Source organism: Onychomys torridus, chromosome 3 (assembly GCF_903995425.1).
Source record: "Onychomys torridus chromosome 3, mOncTor1.1, whole genome shotgun sequence".
NCBI classification, from domain to species: Eukaryota; Metazoa; Chordata; class Mammalia; order Rodentia; family Cricetidae; genus Onychomys; species Onychomys torridus.
The window spans coordinates 565,024-577,499 of record NC_050445.1 but is presented as its reverse complement, the minus strand read 5'-3'; the positions used below and the strand labels follow the sequence as shown (position 1 = coordinate 577,499).

At 55.9% G+C, this 12,476-nt stretch overlaps 2 protein-coding genes across 8 annotated transcripts in view; one reads left to right on the top strand and one right to left on the bottom strand.

The window, feature by feature from the left end:
* Nucleotides 1-3,143, bottom strand: part of LOC118579538 (SCO-spondin) — a 55,893-nt gene extending 52,750 nt beyond the window's left edge. Inside the window, exons 1-2 of the mRNA XM_036180856.1 lie at nucleotides 665-3,143; nucleotides 177-259 (exon numbers count right to left, since the gene is read on the bottom strand). Of these exons, the coding sequence (XP_036036749.1) occupies nucleotides 177-259; nucleotides 665-963 (382 nt within the window). The 5' untranslated portion in view covers nucleotides 964-3,143. The remainder of the gene's footprint in view (nucleotides 1-176; nucleotides 260-664) is intronic.
* Nucleotides 3,144-3,577: 434 nt separating this feature from the next.
* Znf467 (zinc finger protein 467) lies at nucleotides 3,578-11,610 on the top strand. Of its 7 annotated transcripts, none has more exons than XM_036182316.1 (5): nucleotides 3,578-4,058; nucleotides 5,896-5,971; nucleotides 6,587-6,700; nucleotides 7,304-7,417; nucleotides 9,753-11,610. In XM_036182316.1, the coding sequence occupies exons 2-5, from the start codon at nucleotides 5,938-5,940 to the stop codon at nucleotides 11,264-11,266; spliced, it is 1,776 nt and encodes a 591-aa protein (XP_036038209.1). In that variant the 5' UTR covers nucleotides 3,578-4,058; nucleotides 5,896-5,937; the 3' UTR covers nucleotides 11,267-11,610. The 7 variants fall into 7 exon arrangements, with proteins under 7 accessions (XP_036038209.1, XP_036038215.1, XP_036038211.1 ...); XM_036182318.1 differs by lacking the exon at nucleotides 3,578-4,058 and adding an exon at nucleotides 4,331-4,445; XM_036182319.1 differs by lacking the exon at nucleotides 3,578-4,058 and adding an exon at nucleotides 4,643-4,664.
* Nucleotides 11,611-12,476: the final 866 nt, after the last annotated feature.

Below are 12,476 nucleotides of genomic sequence, written 5' to 3'. Positions count from 1 at the left end.
TGTGGCAGAGGAGAATGGGGCACATCCAGCCTGTCATTATATGGATGGCCTGGAGAGCCCAACCAGACCTGCTGTGTCCTCAGGCAGTCTGTCAGCTCTGCTACATCACAGACGGGCTCCCCTGCACAGCCACTACCCCAGAAGGTACCATTCACCCATCCTGCTTGGGTACTTACCGTCAGTACAGTGAGGACCCCCCCATCCTGGACAGCAAGCCCTCACTGTCCGGTTCCAAGTAGCAGGCCGGGTTTCTGGGGGTCTGCCCCCACCATACAGGGGAGAGAGGTTAATATTTAGCAAAGTCCCGCCACAAGGCAAGACCTAAGACCTTAGGTCTGCTCAACTACTCCAAGGGGTCCTATCAAGTAACTCTCCCCTCCTCACCTTAACTTCTTCAAGTGTAAAGCAAGAATGAATGCTGGGAAGCAGCTTGGGGCAGAAGGAATAAGTGTCATACCTCTCCCTGCCATATGGTGCCCACCATGGTGCCCTCTCCTCCACCCATACCATCTCCCTCCACCCTTTCTGGAACCCAAAGTAAAACCTGTTTCCCAAATGGCTGCTGCACCAGGTCCTCCCAGGTCCTCCCCCACTCTCAGGATATCCCGCTGTCACTTTTTCCTTTCCTGCCCGGCAGACAGCCCAGGTTCTGACCCTCACTCACTTGTAGATGGCACAGAGCTCAAGTGCTGGGGGCCTGGTGAGCCCCACATGGCCACTCCAGGACAGGTCCAGCTGCCAGCCTAGGCGGATATAATGGTACAAACTGGTGCAGGGTACCAGGTCCTCCTGACGGGGAGTTACTTCCTCTTCCACATGGATGGTCTCTGTCTGCTCACACCACCGCCTGTCCAGGGATAGGAGAGCACAGCTACCAGCTAGGAGAGGTTCTTGAAGCAAGGAGGAAGTTAAGAGTGGATTGAAGTGCTGAAAGAAGAGGCATCCCAGAGGGTGCCTAGGCATAGGCACAAAGGAGAATCGTATTGGGAGAGCCCCATGAGCTGCTTACCCGTTAGTCAGAACCCATAGCATCCCGAAGAGAAGGGCAGGGAGCAGCATGCTGCCCCACCCCAAGCCACCTTTGGGAGGACCTGAGGCTTGATTTGGGCAGTGCTACTGCGAGAGGCCAGAGAGAACAGCACTGGTCCCTTGCCCCACACTGAGGTTTGATGCAACCTGGAGGTTGGTCTGTCCAGGGCTCTTCACAAGGGGAGATTTTTATCCCAGCTTCTTGCCCCTGGGTAGCAGCTGCCCAGAACCAGATTGGACCTACCTAGAGCATCCCTTCAAATGCCAACTCTTCCTGGAAACAGGCCCATCACACCCCTCCCAGTGTGTATGTGATGGGACTACAGCCAGACATTTTAAGCCCTGGTTCTCTACACTTTCAAGCACTACCACAAATTAATGTATGAGTGTGGTCAAGACATGTTCCCTTTCTGGGCATCTGCGTCCTTACAAGTGAAAACTTCAGGGACTTCCCAGGGATGCAGAGATGGGGCTCGATAAGCTCTTTGAACTTACAGGTGTGAAGATTTTTCTGAGGGATAGTCTTCCCAGCCTTCAAAAACTGCAGGCAGGGCAGGAGGGGTGGCTCAGGGGTTTAGAACACTTGCTATTCTTTCAGAGGACCCAGGTTTGGTTCCCAGCACCCACACAGTGGCTCACAACCATCCATGCACGGCTCTAGTTCCAGGGGACCCAAAGCCTCTTCCTGATCTCAGCATCAATAGGCACACATGCAGCAAACACACATAAAGCATTGTCTTTATTATTGTGTCCTTCTCAATGCTCTTTCCTTTCCCTGTTCCCTCTCAGGGCAGCTGCACAGGAAGAGGAGCTGAATGGCTGGAGCACCCAAATGTGTGGCGACAACCTGACAAAGCAAAGCCTTTCCTCAGTGGGGTCAGGTTTCTGATTTTTATTTGTTTGATTTTTTGTTTGTTTGTTTGTCTTTGGGGTATTTGTACAAGGCGTTTGGGGCTATTTGGTCACCTGTGGGGTTTCCAAGGGTCCCAAGGCATCCAGAAGACTGAAAGGATCTAGGAAATGGGGAGGAGGGGTGGGATAAGTCTGAGAACCTGCTCCCCCTGCTCCAGGCTGGAGCTGAGCTGAGCCGGATGGAATAATCCCAGTGTCCGGTTCAGAGGAGGCAACTGCAGGCTCCACAGGCAAATCCTGGTTACATCCTGGTTACCAGTAGTCCTCCAAGGCCACTGGGGCTGGAATGCAGCGGACCTGAAACTCTGAACCCTTTCATTTTATAATGAAATGAGGTCCCATTGGGCATCCTGCATGGTCACCCCACCTGATGCTTCACAGCTGGCTTGGGTATTCCTTCTTCTATTGGGCCTGGAACCAAAAGAGGGCCCAGTACAGTCCCTCCAGTTGCTTCCAGATAGCTAGTGTTGGTGCCTGGGAGTTGAGTTGAGTCCTGGGAAAGGGTCAGGGTCAGTCATGGCAAAATGTCCCTATAACTTCTCTCATACGCTCACCTTGCCACTGCTCCTTCATATCCTATACATGTGGATTGCAGTTCTCCAAGCCCAGTCTTGAACACACATGAGGGACACACACTCTGCTCCTAAGCCACCTGCTGTCAGTGAGCATGCAGGTATTAGAAAAACCTTTTGCATCCTGAGTCACAAGACCTCCTGATCCTTCCTGTCTTCATTGCTCCAGACCTCACTCCAGGCATCTGCAAAAGTTGAGGACACCCTTGCTGCATCCTGTTAAGATCAGCCTGGGGTCACTGTATCCTGATTCAACAGGTATCATCCTTGTGACAGGGTGTCATAGCCAGGGACCTTGACCTGTCCACAAGGGCCATTCATTGCCCTCCTCTTCTCAACTCTGTTCTGCAACTTGGCTGACAAAGAAAACTTGGACTGCAGAGAAATATAACTTGGATCTGCCCTTTCCCCTACAGGGGCAAGCAGGCGGAAGTGGGAGCCCATGGGAGTTTGCAGAAAGATCCCACGGGCATGGAATAACCTCCTGGATTTTAGCTTCAGGACTGAAGGAGGAGGGGGTCTCAGAAGCAGAGTGGGTGGGTAAGGCCCAGGAGTACATGCACCCATGAGCAAAGACAGACGTGGGTGGGAGAAGTCTGGGAGAGAGAGGTCCATACATAAGGCCAGGAGGTTTTCTTGCCCACGGACCGAACCCCCTCCTGAGCCTCCGCCGAGCCCCGCCCAGCCTCAGCCCCCTGCAACCTCCATGCCCGCCCAGTCCTTTCTGTAGGGGACTTGGCTCAACTTCTCCCCATTTTCAACATTGTGATCCCTCACTCTCAGCCTGGTCCCTACTCCTCAACCCCCGCAGCGGGTGTCGGATCCCGTCCTTCGAGTCTAGGTGGATCCTGGTGGAGAGTTCCCTAACCGATTCTCCCAATCTCCACTGGCTAGACAGTCTCCCGTGGGACCGCGGCGATACTACATACTCAGCTGGCACGGGCGATTTTGAAGACAGCAGAGCACACACTGCTCTCCTCCCCAAACACGCCCCCTCCTCTCCCTGCTCCCCCCCAACTCTTCACCACCACCACCCGGTTCCGCGCTCCACCTTTCCCCAGCTCCTCCCTCCTAGGCTGAGAGCACCCTCCCTCCTAGCCCGAGTGCCCTTCCTCCCTAACCTCCTCTTCCCCTTCCCTCCCCTCTTCCCTTCCCCAGTCCTAAGCTCCCACTTTCCATCTCACCCCTCCGGGCATCTTGCCTTCAGACCGTCACCTGCACTCGAGCCTATTAGTGCGCCCTTCCGTGACCGGTCTCTCGAAGACCCCTGGCCCCTACCTCCTTTGCCTGGTGCCCCGGGGCAGTACTCCAGCTTCCCCGGTCCCTCCCCCACCACCCGCAACGCTGCCCCACACCCTCTCCCTCCGCGTCTTTCCTTCCCCTCCCCGCGAAGTTTCAAGGCTGTCAGTCCCGGAGTCTTTCGGGCAGCCCGCACCCAAGCTGCAGGCAGCGGGCGCCATTGTGCACACCGCCGCCCGGGACCGGAGGCCCGAGCGCCTGGGTCCCCGAAGCGGGCCGCGGCACATAGCCGCAGGAGACCGCCAGGTAAGGACAGGGCAGGTTCCTGAGCAGGCGTCTCCGCCTGCCACCCACAAGGAGCTTGGCAGACGCGGCCGGCTCGCGGCAGGTGACAGCCCCGAGGGAAGGGGCGCGCGGGCGAGAGTGTGGGGGAGGGGCGGGGGTCCGAGGAGGGAGGGAGGGGAGGGAGGAGGGAGGGTCCAGGAGCGGAGGGAGAGACTAGAGAACTGGCGGGGAGGGCGAGGACTCGGGGAGAGGCCCGGTGGGAGCAGGTGGGAAGAGGGAGGGAGGGGCCTGCGAGGAGGATCCCGAGAAGAAGGAGTAGGGTTCCTTGGGATAGAGTGTAGGAGGGTCCAGCGCACAAGGGCAGGAAACCAGGGGATGGGACCGCTCGGGAGCGAAGGACGCTGACAGGTGAGCCCAGAGCAGGCAGGGGCCGGGACCCGGAGTGACTCCCGGAGGTCTAACGGGGGCGGGGGTTGGGGGGGAGTCTGGTCAGGAGGGAAACTCCAGAGAGGGTGAGAAGTCAATGGGGAGCAGATATGGGCACCGGGGCCAGCGAGAGGGAGGTGTGTTGGGAAGAAAGGGGGATGGGGATGGGCCGAGCCAGGGAGTAGGTTCCGGGACCGAGAGGTGAGCTTGGATTCCCCTGGAGTGGGGGGCGTGAGACCTAGAGGCTAAGGAGCAGACCGGGAGGGGGAGGGGAAGAACAAGGCTGGGGACCGGGAGGGGAGGGAAGCGGATCCGGAGCTTGCGGGGTAGGCAGAGGGGGAAGGGAGGCGGGGGCCGCTGAGGGGAAGGAGAGCTGCAGGAGGGAGGGAAGCGGAGGGGAGGATGGTGTGGGGGAGGGGGAGGGAACCGAGGAGAGGAAAGAAGGAAAAGAAACCCGAGTGGGGGAGGAGAGGGGAGGGGCAAGCGGGTGGGGGAGAGCAGCTGAGACGGGGAGGGCGGGAGCTGGGGGAGGAAGGAAAAGAGGAGGGGGAAGGAAGGGAGAGAGTACGCAGCCCGGGAAGGGGGTGGCGCGCGGAGAACTAGGCGGGCGGGCACTGGAGGAAGGGGGAGGGGAGCGCTGCCCAAGACTGCTGGGAGCCGAGGGTCAGGGAAGGCGGTAGCTGCCGAGGGCCGATTCCAAGGGGGCCCCAAGGGGTTGACCCGGCGGGTGCGCGCAGGGGAGGGGCCAAGGGGGCGGGGCAGTAGGAGGAGCCCCAAAAGGCTGCCAGATTTGGTGGGGAGAGAGGGCGGAAGACTGAGGGTGAGGGGAGGGGCAGAGGGAAGGCTGCCAGGGAGGGGGGAGGGGAGTCTGCTGAAGGAGGGGCAGAGAACTGGTTGGAGGAGGAGCAGGGAAGTACAAAAATCGGGGAGTGTCCTGGCCTGGTGTGGGGGTGTCCTAGCCTAGTTAGTCCTATGGGGGCTGTGTGGCTTTGAGGTAGGGGTTTAGGGAGAAGTTAGTCAGTTACTGCCACTGCAACGCCCCCACCCCCACCCCAGTATCCCTAAAATGACGCTACTCCCCCAAGGCCGGCTTCTGTTTCTCTAGCTCCTGCCGTGATGGCTGGAGGTTCCACGAGAAGTTTCCCACTCCCCATCTTGGTCTCCCACCCTCTATCCAGAGAAGTGAGTGCCAGCTGATGGCCTTGGGTTGGTTCTAGAGACTTGACAGGTGGGGGCAGGGCTGATGTCTATAGCCAGCCAGAGTCTGCAGAAGACTCCATGTCTCTGGGTACCCATCTCAGAAGTCTCTGCTCCAAATGCAGTTTCCCCTGAGTTCCCTCACCTGTGCCTGAGACATCACTCGTGCTCTTGGGGACAGCTGTGACCTAGGTGGAGGCTGACAGGAGGATTCTGAGCAGGGCTGTCTTTTTAGGGTCTGTGGCCTGATCACCTAGGAGAGCCACTCCTGGTGGCCATGAGAGAGACCCTGGAGGCCCTGAACTCCTTGGGTGAGTGGGGACAAAGGAACCAGGAGGGTGGGAGTTGCTAGGCATACATGGTGTAAATGCCATCCTCAGGAATTGACAACCCTGAGCCCTGGAGAGGCAGACATCCTTTTAGGTAACTGTCATGTGTCTCTGACCAGACCAGGATGGTTATATTAGACTTTCTGTATGCATGGGATTCACAAAGAACTGGAAGCTAGAAACAACAAAACACTTACTACATTTATGTGTTTGTTTATCATGATTATCTTTATTACGTGCACATGTACATGTATGGAGGTGAGGCCAATTTTCTGAGTCTGTTTTCTCCTGCATGTGGGTTTTGGAAGCCAAATGCAGATCATTAGGCTTGGTGGCAATTACCTTTACCCAGCCCAGCACTGGAAGTTAATTTTTTTTTCTATTTCAAATGTTATTTTTTTCTTTCTTTCTTCCCCCCACTTCAATGAAAGGGGCTGAGGTTAGTAACTGGCCAGGCTGCTGGAGAGTTTGGGCAGCCCTTTGTCAATGCAGACAGGAGATACCCTCTTTCCACAAGCCACCTGGGGAAATGCCCCATCTCTGATACCAGTTCAATACTAGAAGCTTCATTTGAACTCATCCCTCTGCCTATAACAGGATTCTCAGTGGGACAGCCAGAGATGGCTCCCCAAAGTGAGCCCAGGGATGGGTTCAATAATGCCCAGGGGAAGATGTCATCTAGGGAAGAGAGCACACTGCACTCATGCTCAGGTAAGTGGGGACAATGGAGGTCTCAGGGAAGAATATTCCTTCTTCCACACGCCATCCATTAAGCACCCACTCTGTTGCATGCTATTCTGGACATTTGGAACACCTTAGGCACAAACAGACCAGGTCCCTCCCTTTGAGGAGCTTAATCTTAGAGGGGCCAGCAGTCAGCCAACAAGAAATATAAACACAGTAACAGTTTAGAGAATGGGAAGTGCTGTAGGAGGGATAAAGCAGTGAGGGGGCCTAGATGGCTCCAGATGGGAGAGGAGTTCCTACTGCAAGATCTGACCCGGCTTCTTACTCTGTCCTCCACACATGCTTTGCCTTGGAACTGGGAGGTCTGACTGCTTGGATCGAAGGTCATTCTTTACTTCCACCTCCTCATAAACATATAGTCCAGAAATTCCTCACAGTTGTGGCTCTTATCCACCCTCAGCACCTGCTTTTCACTGGGACTTTGCCTTTGCAGGAATGGCATAGGATAGAGTTCTTTGGGTGGGTGGGAGGTGGGGAGCGGTTCAGGCTTGCTTCCTAGTACCAGTGGGGACTGTCTTCTGTCTGTGATGTTTTGGGAGTCCTTGGGGACATCCTCTTCTTTTCCAGGGCATGAGACCCCAGGCCAGAAAGAAGGCATCCACACAGACCAAGCCGAAGCTCCGTGCATGGGCAGCCAGGCCTGTGCCCCACAGAAGGCTGAGCCTGCGGGCTCTGGGCCAGGTGAGTCTTCTGATGTTCTCGAATCAAGCAAAGGGAACAAGGACCGAGCAAGTTCCAGGGCTTCTCTCTGAGATGGCTGTGTTCCAGGTCCTGTCTCCTTTACTCTGTAGAACTTTAGAACTCCAAAGGAGTTTCACATCTGTGGACGGTAGAATGGGAGAGGAAGGTCCCAAAGATAAGTAACCCACTTTAATCCACTTCTAGAAGCCCCAACTTCCCTCATCATCTCCCCCAGTTCATACATGCTGTTGCCCTCTTGAATTACAATCACCACAAAGATACAGGGTGTTCATCAGCTAGCTGGTCCGCTGCCTCTACCATGTGTTCTCCTTTTCTCTAACCTCTGCTGATCTTTACGGTACCAAGGGTCCCCAGTCTGTAGCCCTCCCACCTCACCCCCCCCCCCCTCCCCATCTGTAGTCATTAGCTCATCTCTCCCATTCTCCAGGCAATCACTCCATGGCCCCACCCATCCCTTCTTCCATTCATCACCACTCGCTTGAATGGCATCACTCACCCAACAAGGGTTTATTATCTAGTGCCTGCTGCACAAAGTGTAGCAGGAAAAGACAGGGCGTCCAGCTGCACAGACCTGGGTTGCACCCTTGTTCTGCGCTGACCTGCTGAATGCTCTTGGGGGTTGGGGGGTACTGTGCTCCTTCCAGGGTGATTTGTTCACCTATCATCAGGGTGACAGTAACTTCATTGCTGGTACGAAGCTTTATGTCACTGCATGCACACTGCCTCATCCATAGGTGGCCTCAAATAAATGGTCATGGAGCTGATTTTTTTTTTGTCAACGCATAAAGACACTTTGTTATTGGACACAACATTAGAATTCAAGATGTCTGCCATCCAGAAGCTAAAATGTAGCTGGGATGCTGTTACTATGAGACAGAACAAATAATTAAATCAACAATACATAGCCACAGGTTTTTAATTAAGCACAGAAGCTAATATTAACGGTAATTGCTATAGGAATTATGGTAAAGGACCCTATCTGCTGGATGTGTCCAAGTGTTGCTTTGTGTACTGCATTGTGAGAGAAGCATAGATTTCTGGGGTTGCAAGTCGGGCGGGGGAGGGGAAGACCTTCTTGGTTGAGAAAGGACTTCCAGGCTCCAACCGGAAAGGTGATAGGTGAGAGGCTGAAGAGCTGCAGAGCGAAAGACAAAGCTGCATGCCTGGATGAAGGAGGCTGGAGTAGGTAGGTGTGGGAGCTTGGTGCAGCTAGACTAGACGCCACTGCTGCATCCTGAGCAGAGGAGAGGAGAGGAGAGGAGACATAAGAGGATAAGCAGTGATTTGGAACCAGTGAGTTAGAAACTGGGAGTGGATGTAATCTGTGTGTAATATGATCAAGGCTCAGCCTATGACAGGCTTTCAGGGCCAGACAGCGCTCAGATCATGTGGCTCAACAGTTCTCAGGCAAGATTCACAGGGGAAGTGGGGGGGGGGGGCTTTAAAGGAAGAGGACAGATTCCTCTGCATGCATGGATGCATTTTGTGAGAGTTCCCTAGGAACTTAAATCTGCCTTTGGGCTGAAGCGCTCCTTGAGGACTTCTCCCAGGAGAGGAACACTCACCAGTCCCCCCCAGCCATCAAGCGCCAGTCTGTGTCCTCATCCTTAACTAGTGCCTTGATCCTGTAAGCTCCAGCCTTTTTCACAATGGGACTTCCCGGTCCCCCAGAGCAGTGGTAGTGGAGCTGAGTAGTGGGCACCAAAGGGAATGGAACCTCAGGGAGCATTTGAGAGGCAGACGGGAGCACAGGGGTGCCCTGGTGCTCAGGGAGAGGCACAAGGTTCCAAGGCCGTCCTGCCTCCTAAGGTTAAGGTTAGCTGGGGGGGAGGCCTGTGAAGGTCAGGTGTTTGGTTACCACCAAACTATAGCCTGTGGGAAGGACACTCCAGAAGAGCTGCTGAGCTGGAGATGAGAAACTGCTTCCAGAAAACCTGCTGGCCGGGATGCTGGGGGCAGCCTCAGGATGATGGAAACTCAGAGAAAGCTGGAGAACACAAATGGGCAGCAATCCTTTTCTGGAGGGGGGAGGGGAAGGGTGTCTACTAAGGATTCAAGGGAAAGTTCCTGAGTGGAGGAGCTGGCGAGCCTGAGAGAAAGGCCCCAGGAGGGGCCCTGCTGGCCAGCAGTTTGGCTGCAGAGGGAACCCAGAGTGGATGAAAGAGGACTTCGGGGTTTACTGATTCCCAGGAAACTTTGTGTGGGGTGCAGAGGACCAGACTGCAGGGATACTGAAGTGGGGAGCCTGTTGGGAAATGAGTGTGCCCATGGATGGGCTTTGAAACCATTCTTTTTTTCCTTTTTGGCTGTTCAGGGGAGGAGTGGATGATTCGCAAGGTGAAGGTAGAGGATGAGGATCAGGAGGCGGAGGAGGAGGTGGAATGGCCCCAGCATCTCTCTTTCCTTCCCAGTCCTTTTCCCGCTCCTGACTTGGGCCACCTGGCTGTTGCATACAAACTGGAGCCAGGGACTCCGGGGGCTCTAGGTGGGCTCTCTTTGTCGGGTTGGGCCCCGATCCCTGAGAAGCCTTATGGCTGCGAGGAGTGTGAGCGGCGTTTCCGGGATCAGCTAACTCTGCGGCTGCACCAGAGGTTGCACCGGGGCGAGGGTCCCTGTGCCTGCCCAGATTGTGGCCGCAGTTTCACGCAGCGCGCCCATATGCTGCTCCACCAACGCAGCCACCGCGGAGAGCGTCCCTTCCCGTGCTCTGAGTGCGACAAGCGGTTCAGCAAGAAGGCCCACCTGACCCGCCACCTGCGCACGCACACCGGCGAGCGGCCCTACCCGTGCGCCGAGTGCGGCAAACGCTTCAGCCAGAAGATCCACCTGGGCTCGCACCAGAAGACCCACACCGGAGAGCGGCCCTTTCCCTGCACTGAATGCGAGAAGCGTTTCCGCAAGAAGACACACCTGATCCGCCACCAGCGCATCCATACGGGCGAGAGGCCTTACCAGTGTTCCCAGTGCACACGCAGCTTCACACATAAGCAACACCTGGTGAGGCACCAGAGGGTGCACGATGCTGCTAGCCGTACCCGGTCCTCTCCGGACGCTCCTGCTTCTCCCCATTCTCCCGCCCCGTCCCCTCCCGGGCCCAAGCCTTTCGCTTGTTCCCACTGTGGCCTGAGCTTTGGCTGGAAAAAGAACCTCGCTACGCACCAGAGTCTGCATCTCACCGAGGGTCGCCCTTTTGGGTGCGATGAGTGTGCACTGGGCGCCACCGTAGACCCCGCCGCCACCGAGCCCTCAGCCTGCGCTCCCCACGCTCCTGACTGTGGCCCGGGTTCGGGGCCCGCGGCGCCCCCGCGCACCAGCTCGGGTGAGCGCTCTTTCTTCTGCCCCGACTGCGGGCGCGGCTTCGCTCACGGGCAGCACCTGGCCCGGCACCGGCGCGTGCACACGGGCGAAAGACCCTACGCCTGCGCGCAGTGTGGCCGCCGCTTCGGCTCGAGGCCCAATCTGGTCGCCCACTCTCGGGCTCACAGCGGCGCCAGACCTTTTGCCTGTGCGCAGTGTGGCCGCCGCTTCAGTCGTAAATCTCACTTAGGCCGCCATCAGGCGGTGCACACGGGCAGCCGCCCCCACGCTTGTGCGGTCTGCGCCCGCTGCTTCAGCTCCAAAACCAACCTGGTCCGCCACCAGGCAATCCATACCGGCTCCCGGCCCTTCTCCTGCCCGCAGTGCGCCAAGAGCTTCAGCCGCAAGACCCACCTTGTGCGGCACCAACGCATCCACGGTGAAGCGACCCTCCCAGCCTCAGCCTCGAACCTCTCGACTCCAGCCTGGCCCAATTCCTCCGAGGTTGTGCCTCCTCCAATCTTCTTTTAAGCGGAAGTTCTGACCCGCATCCTTCCTTTCCTAACAGATTTGGAAAACGCATGCCTGGAGACTTCGTGGGCTTGTAACACTCAGACTTAGGTTGCTGCTGAAGTACCAGGACACATGTCATTGTCCTTTCCACAAAGTTGAGAAGTCTGAAAAGCATACTTAGCTCTTGACAGCCATGACAAAGAACATGCAGAGAGGACCCTTGCTTTGGAAATCGGGCATTTCTGGGGATCAACTAGGTCAAGGGGAGACTGAGCTGGAAACCTCCACCTAAAGGGAAGGAATAGTTATTTATGTACTTGAAGTTCATTAAAGTTCAAATCTGAAGTTCTGGGACTAATTGAGCCAGGCAGGGGTGGAATGCCTGATTAGTCCAGTTACTGCCACTTCCAGCCACAGAAAAAGACCGTCAGTCCAGGGAAGTTAAACTTAGCTAGCTGGTTTGCTGTTCCCAATCAATGTGTAATATGCCCAGATGCCAAACAACCACCCTGGTCCGTGTGTGTGTGTGTGTGTGTGTGTGTTTCAGAAATTTGGCATGGTAGGAGGGAGTGTGGACTAGAGAAGGCAGAGGGCGCTGGCTGCCTTTTGCCTGCTCCTATGGACCCAGCATTGTCACTGTAGGTGCTGGGACCGTGTACCACCTACCCGTCTGCAGCTCTGCAAGAGGCTTCCCAGAAGTACCCTCTCCTGCACCTGCCCAGGAGGTACAAAAGGAAGCAGCACTTGAAACAGATCATAAGGGTTGTTTCTCTATCACACTCTCCATCCACCCTTTCTCCTGGTGAGGAGTGCCTGAGCCTGGAGGCACTGCTGAGCCTGGAGGGAATGCCACTGCACAAACCCAACGGGGAAGGACAGACAGAAGCACTGGGATAGTGAGGGGAGTGAGGGGTGGGCCATAAGTTTGGAGAGAACTATTTTGGATTTGACCTCTCCTCTGCCTCATGGGGGACTTGGAATGAATCGATTACTCTCCCAGAACTTCAGTTTCTCATTAAAATGAGAGTTGGTATTGACACAGGCTGAGACCCCATCCTATCCTATTAAGAGATCACGAACATCCCCTAGGCAACTGGCCTGGGCGCTAAGGATCCTTCCATCACAGCTTAATCAGGCTTCCCGGTCTGCATTACTGTTGCTGTGATAAAACACTGACCAAAAAGCACCTTGGGCAGCAAAGGGTTATTCGTTTTACACTTTCAAGCCA

Bases quoted from the DNA above. Each gene is read 5' to 3' on its own strand.
- Znf467 (XM_036182315.1), top strand. From the start codon at position 5,580: ATGGCTGGAGGTTCCACGAGAAGTTTCCCACTCCCCATCTTGGTCTCC. The intron at 5,972-6,586 runs GTGAGTGGGGAC...TGCCTATAACAG, and splicing joins GGAGGCCCTGAACTCCTTGG to GATTCTCAGTGGGACAGCCA. The intron at 6,701-7,303 runs GTAAGTGGGGAC...CTTCTTTTCCAG, and splicing joins CACACTGCACTCATGCTCAG to GGCATGAGACCCCAGGCCAG.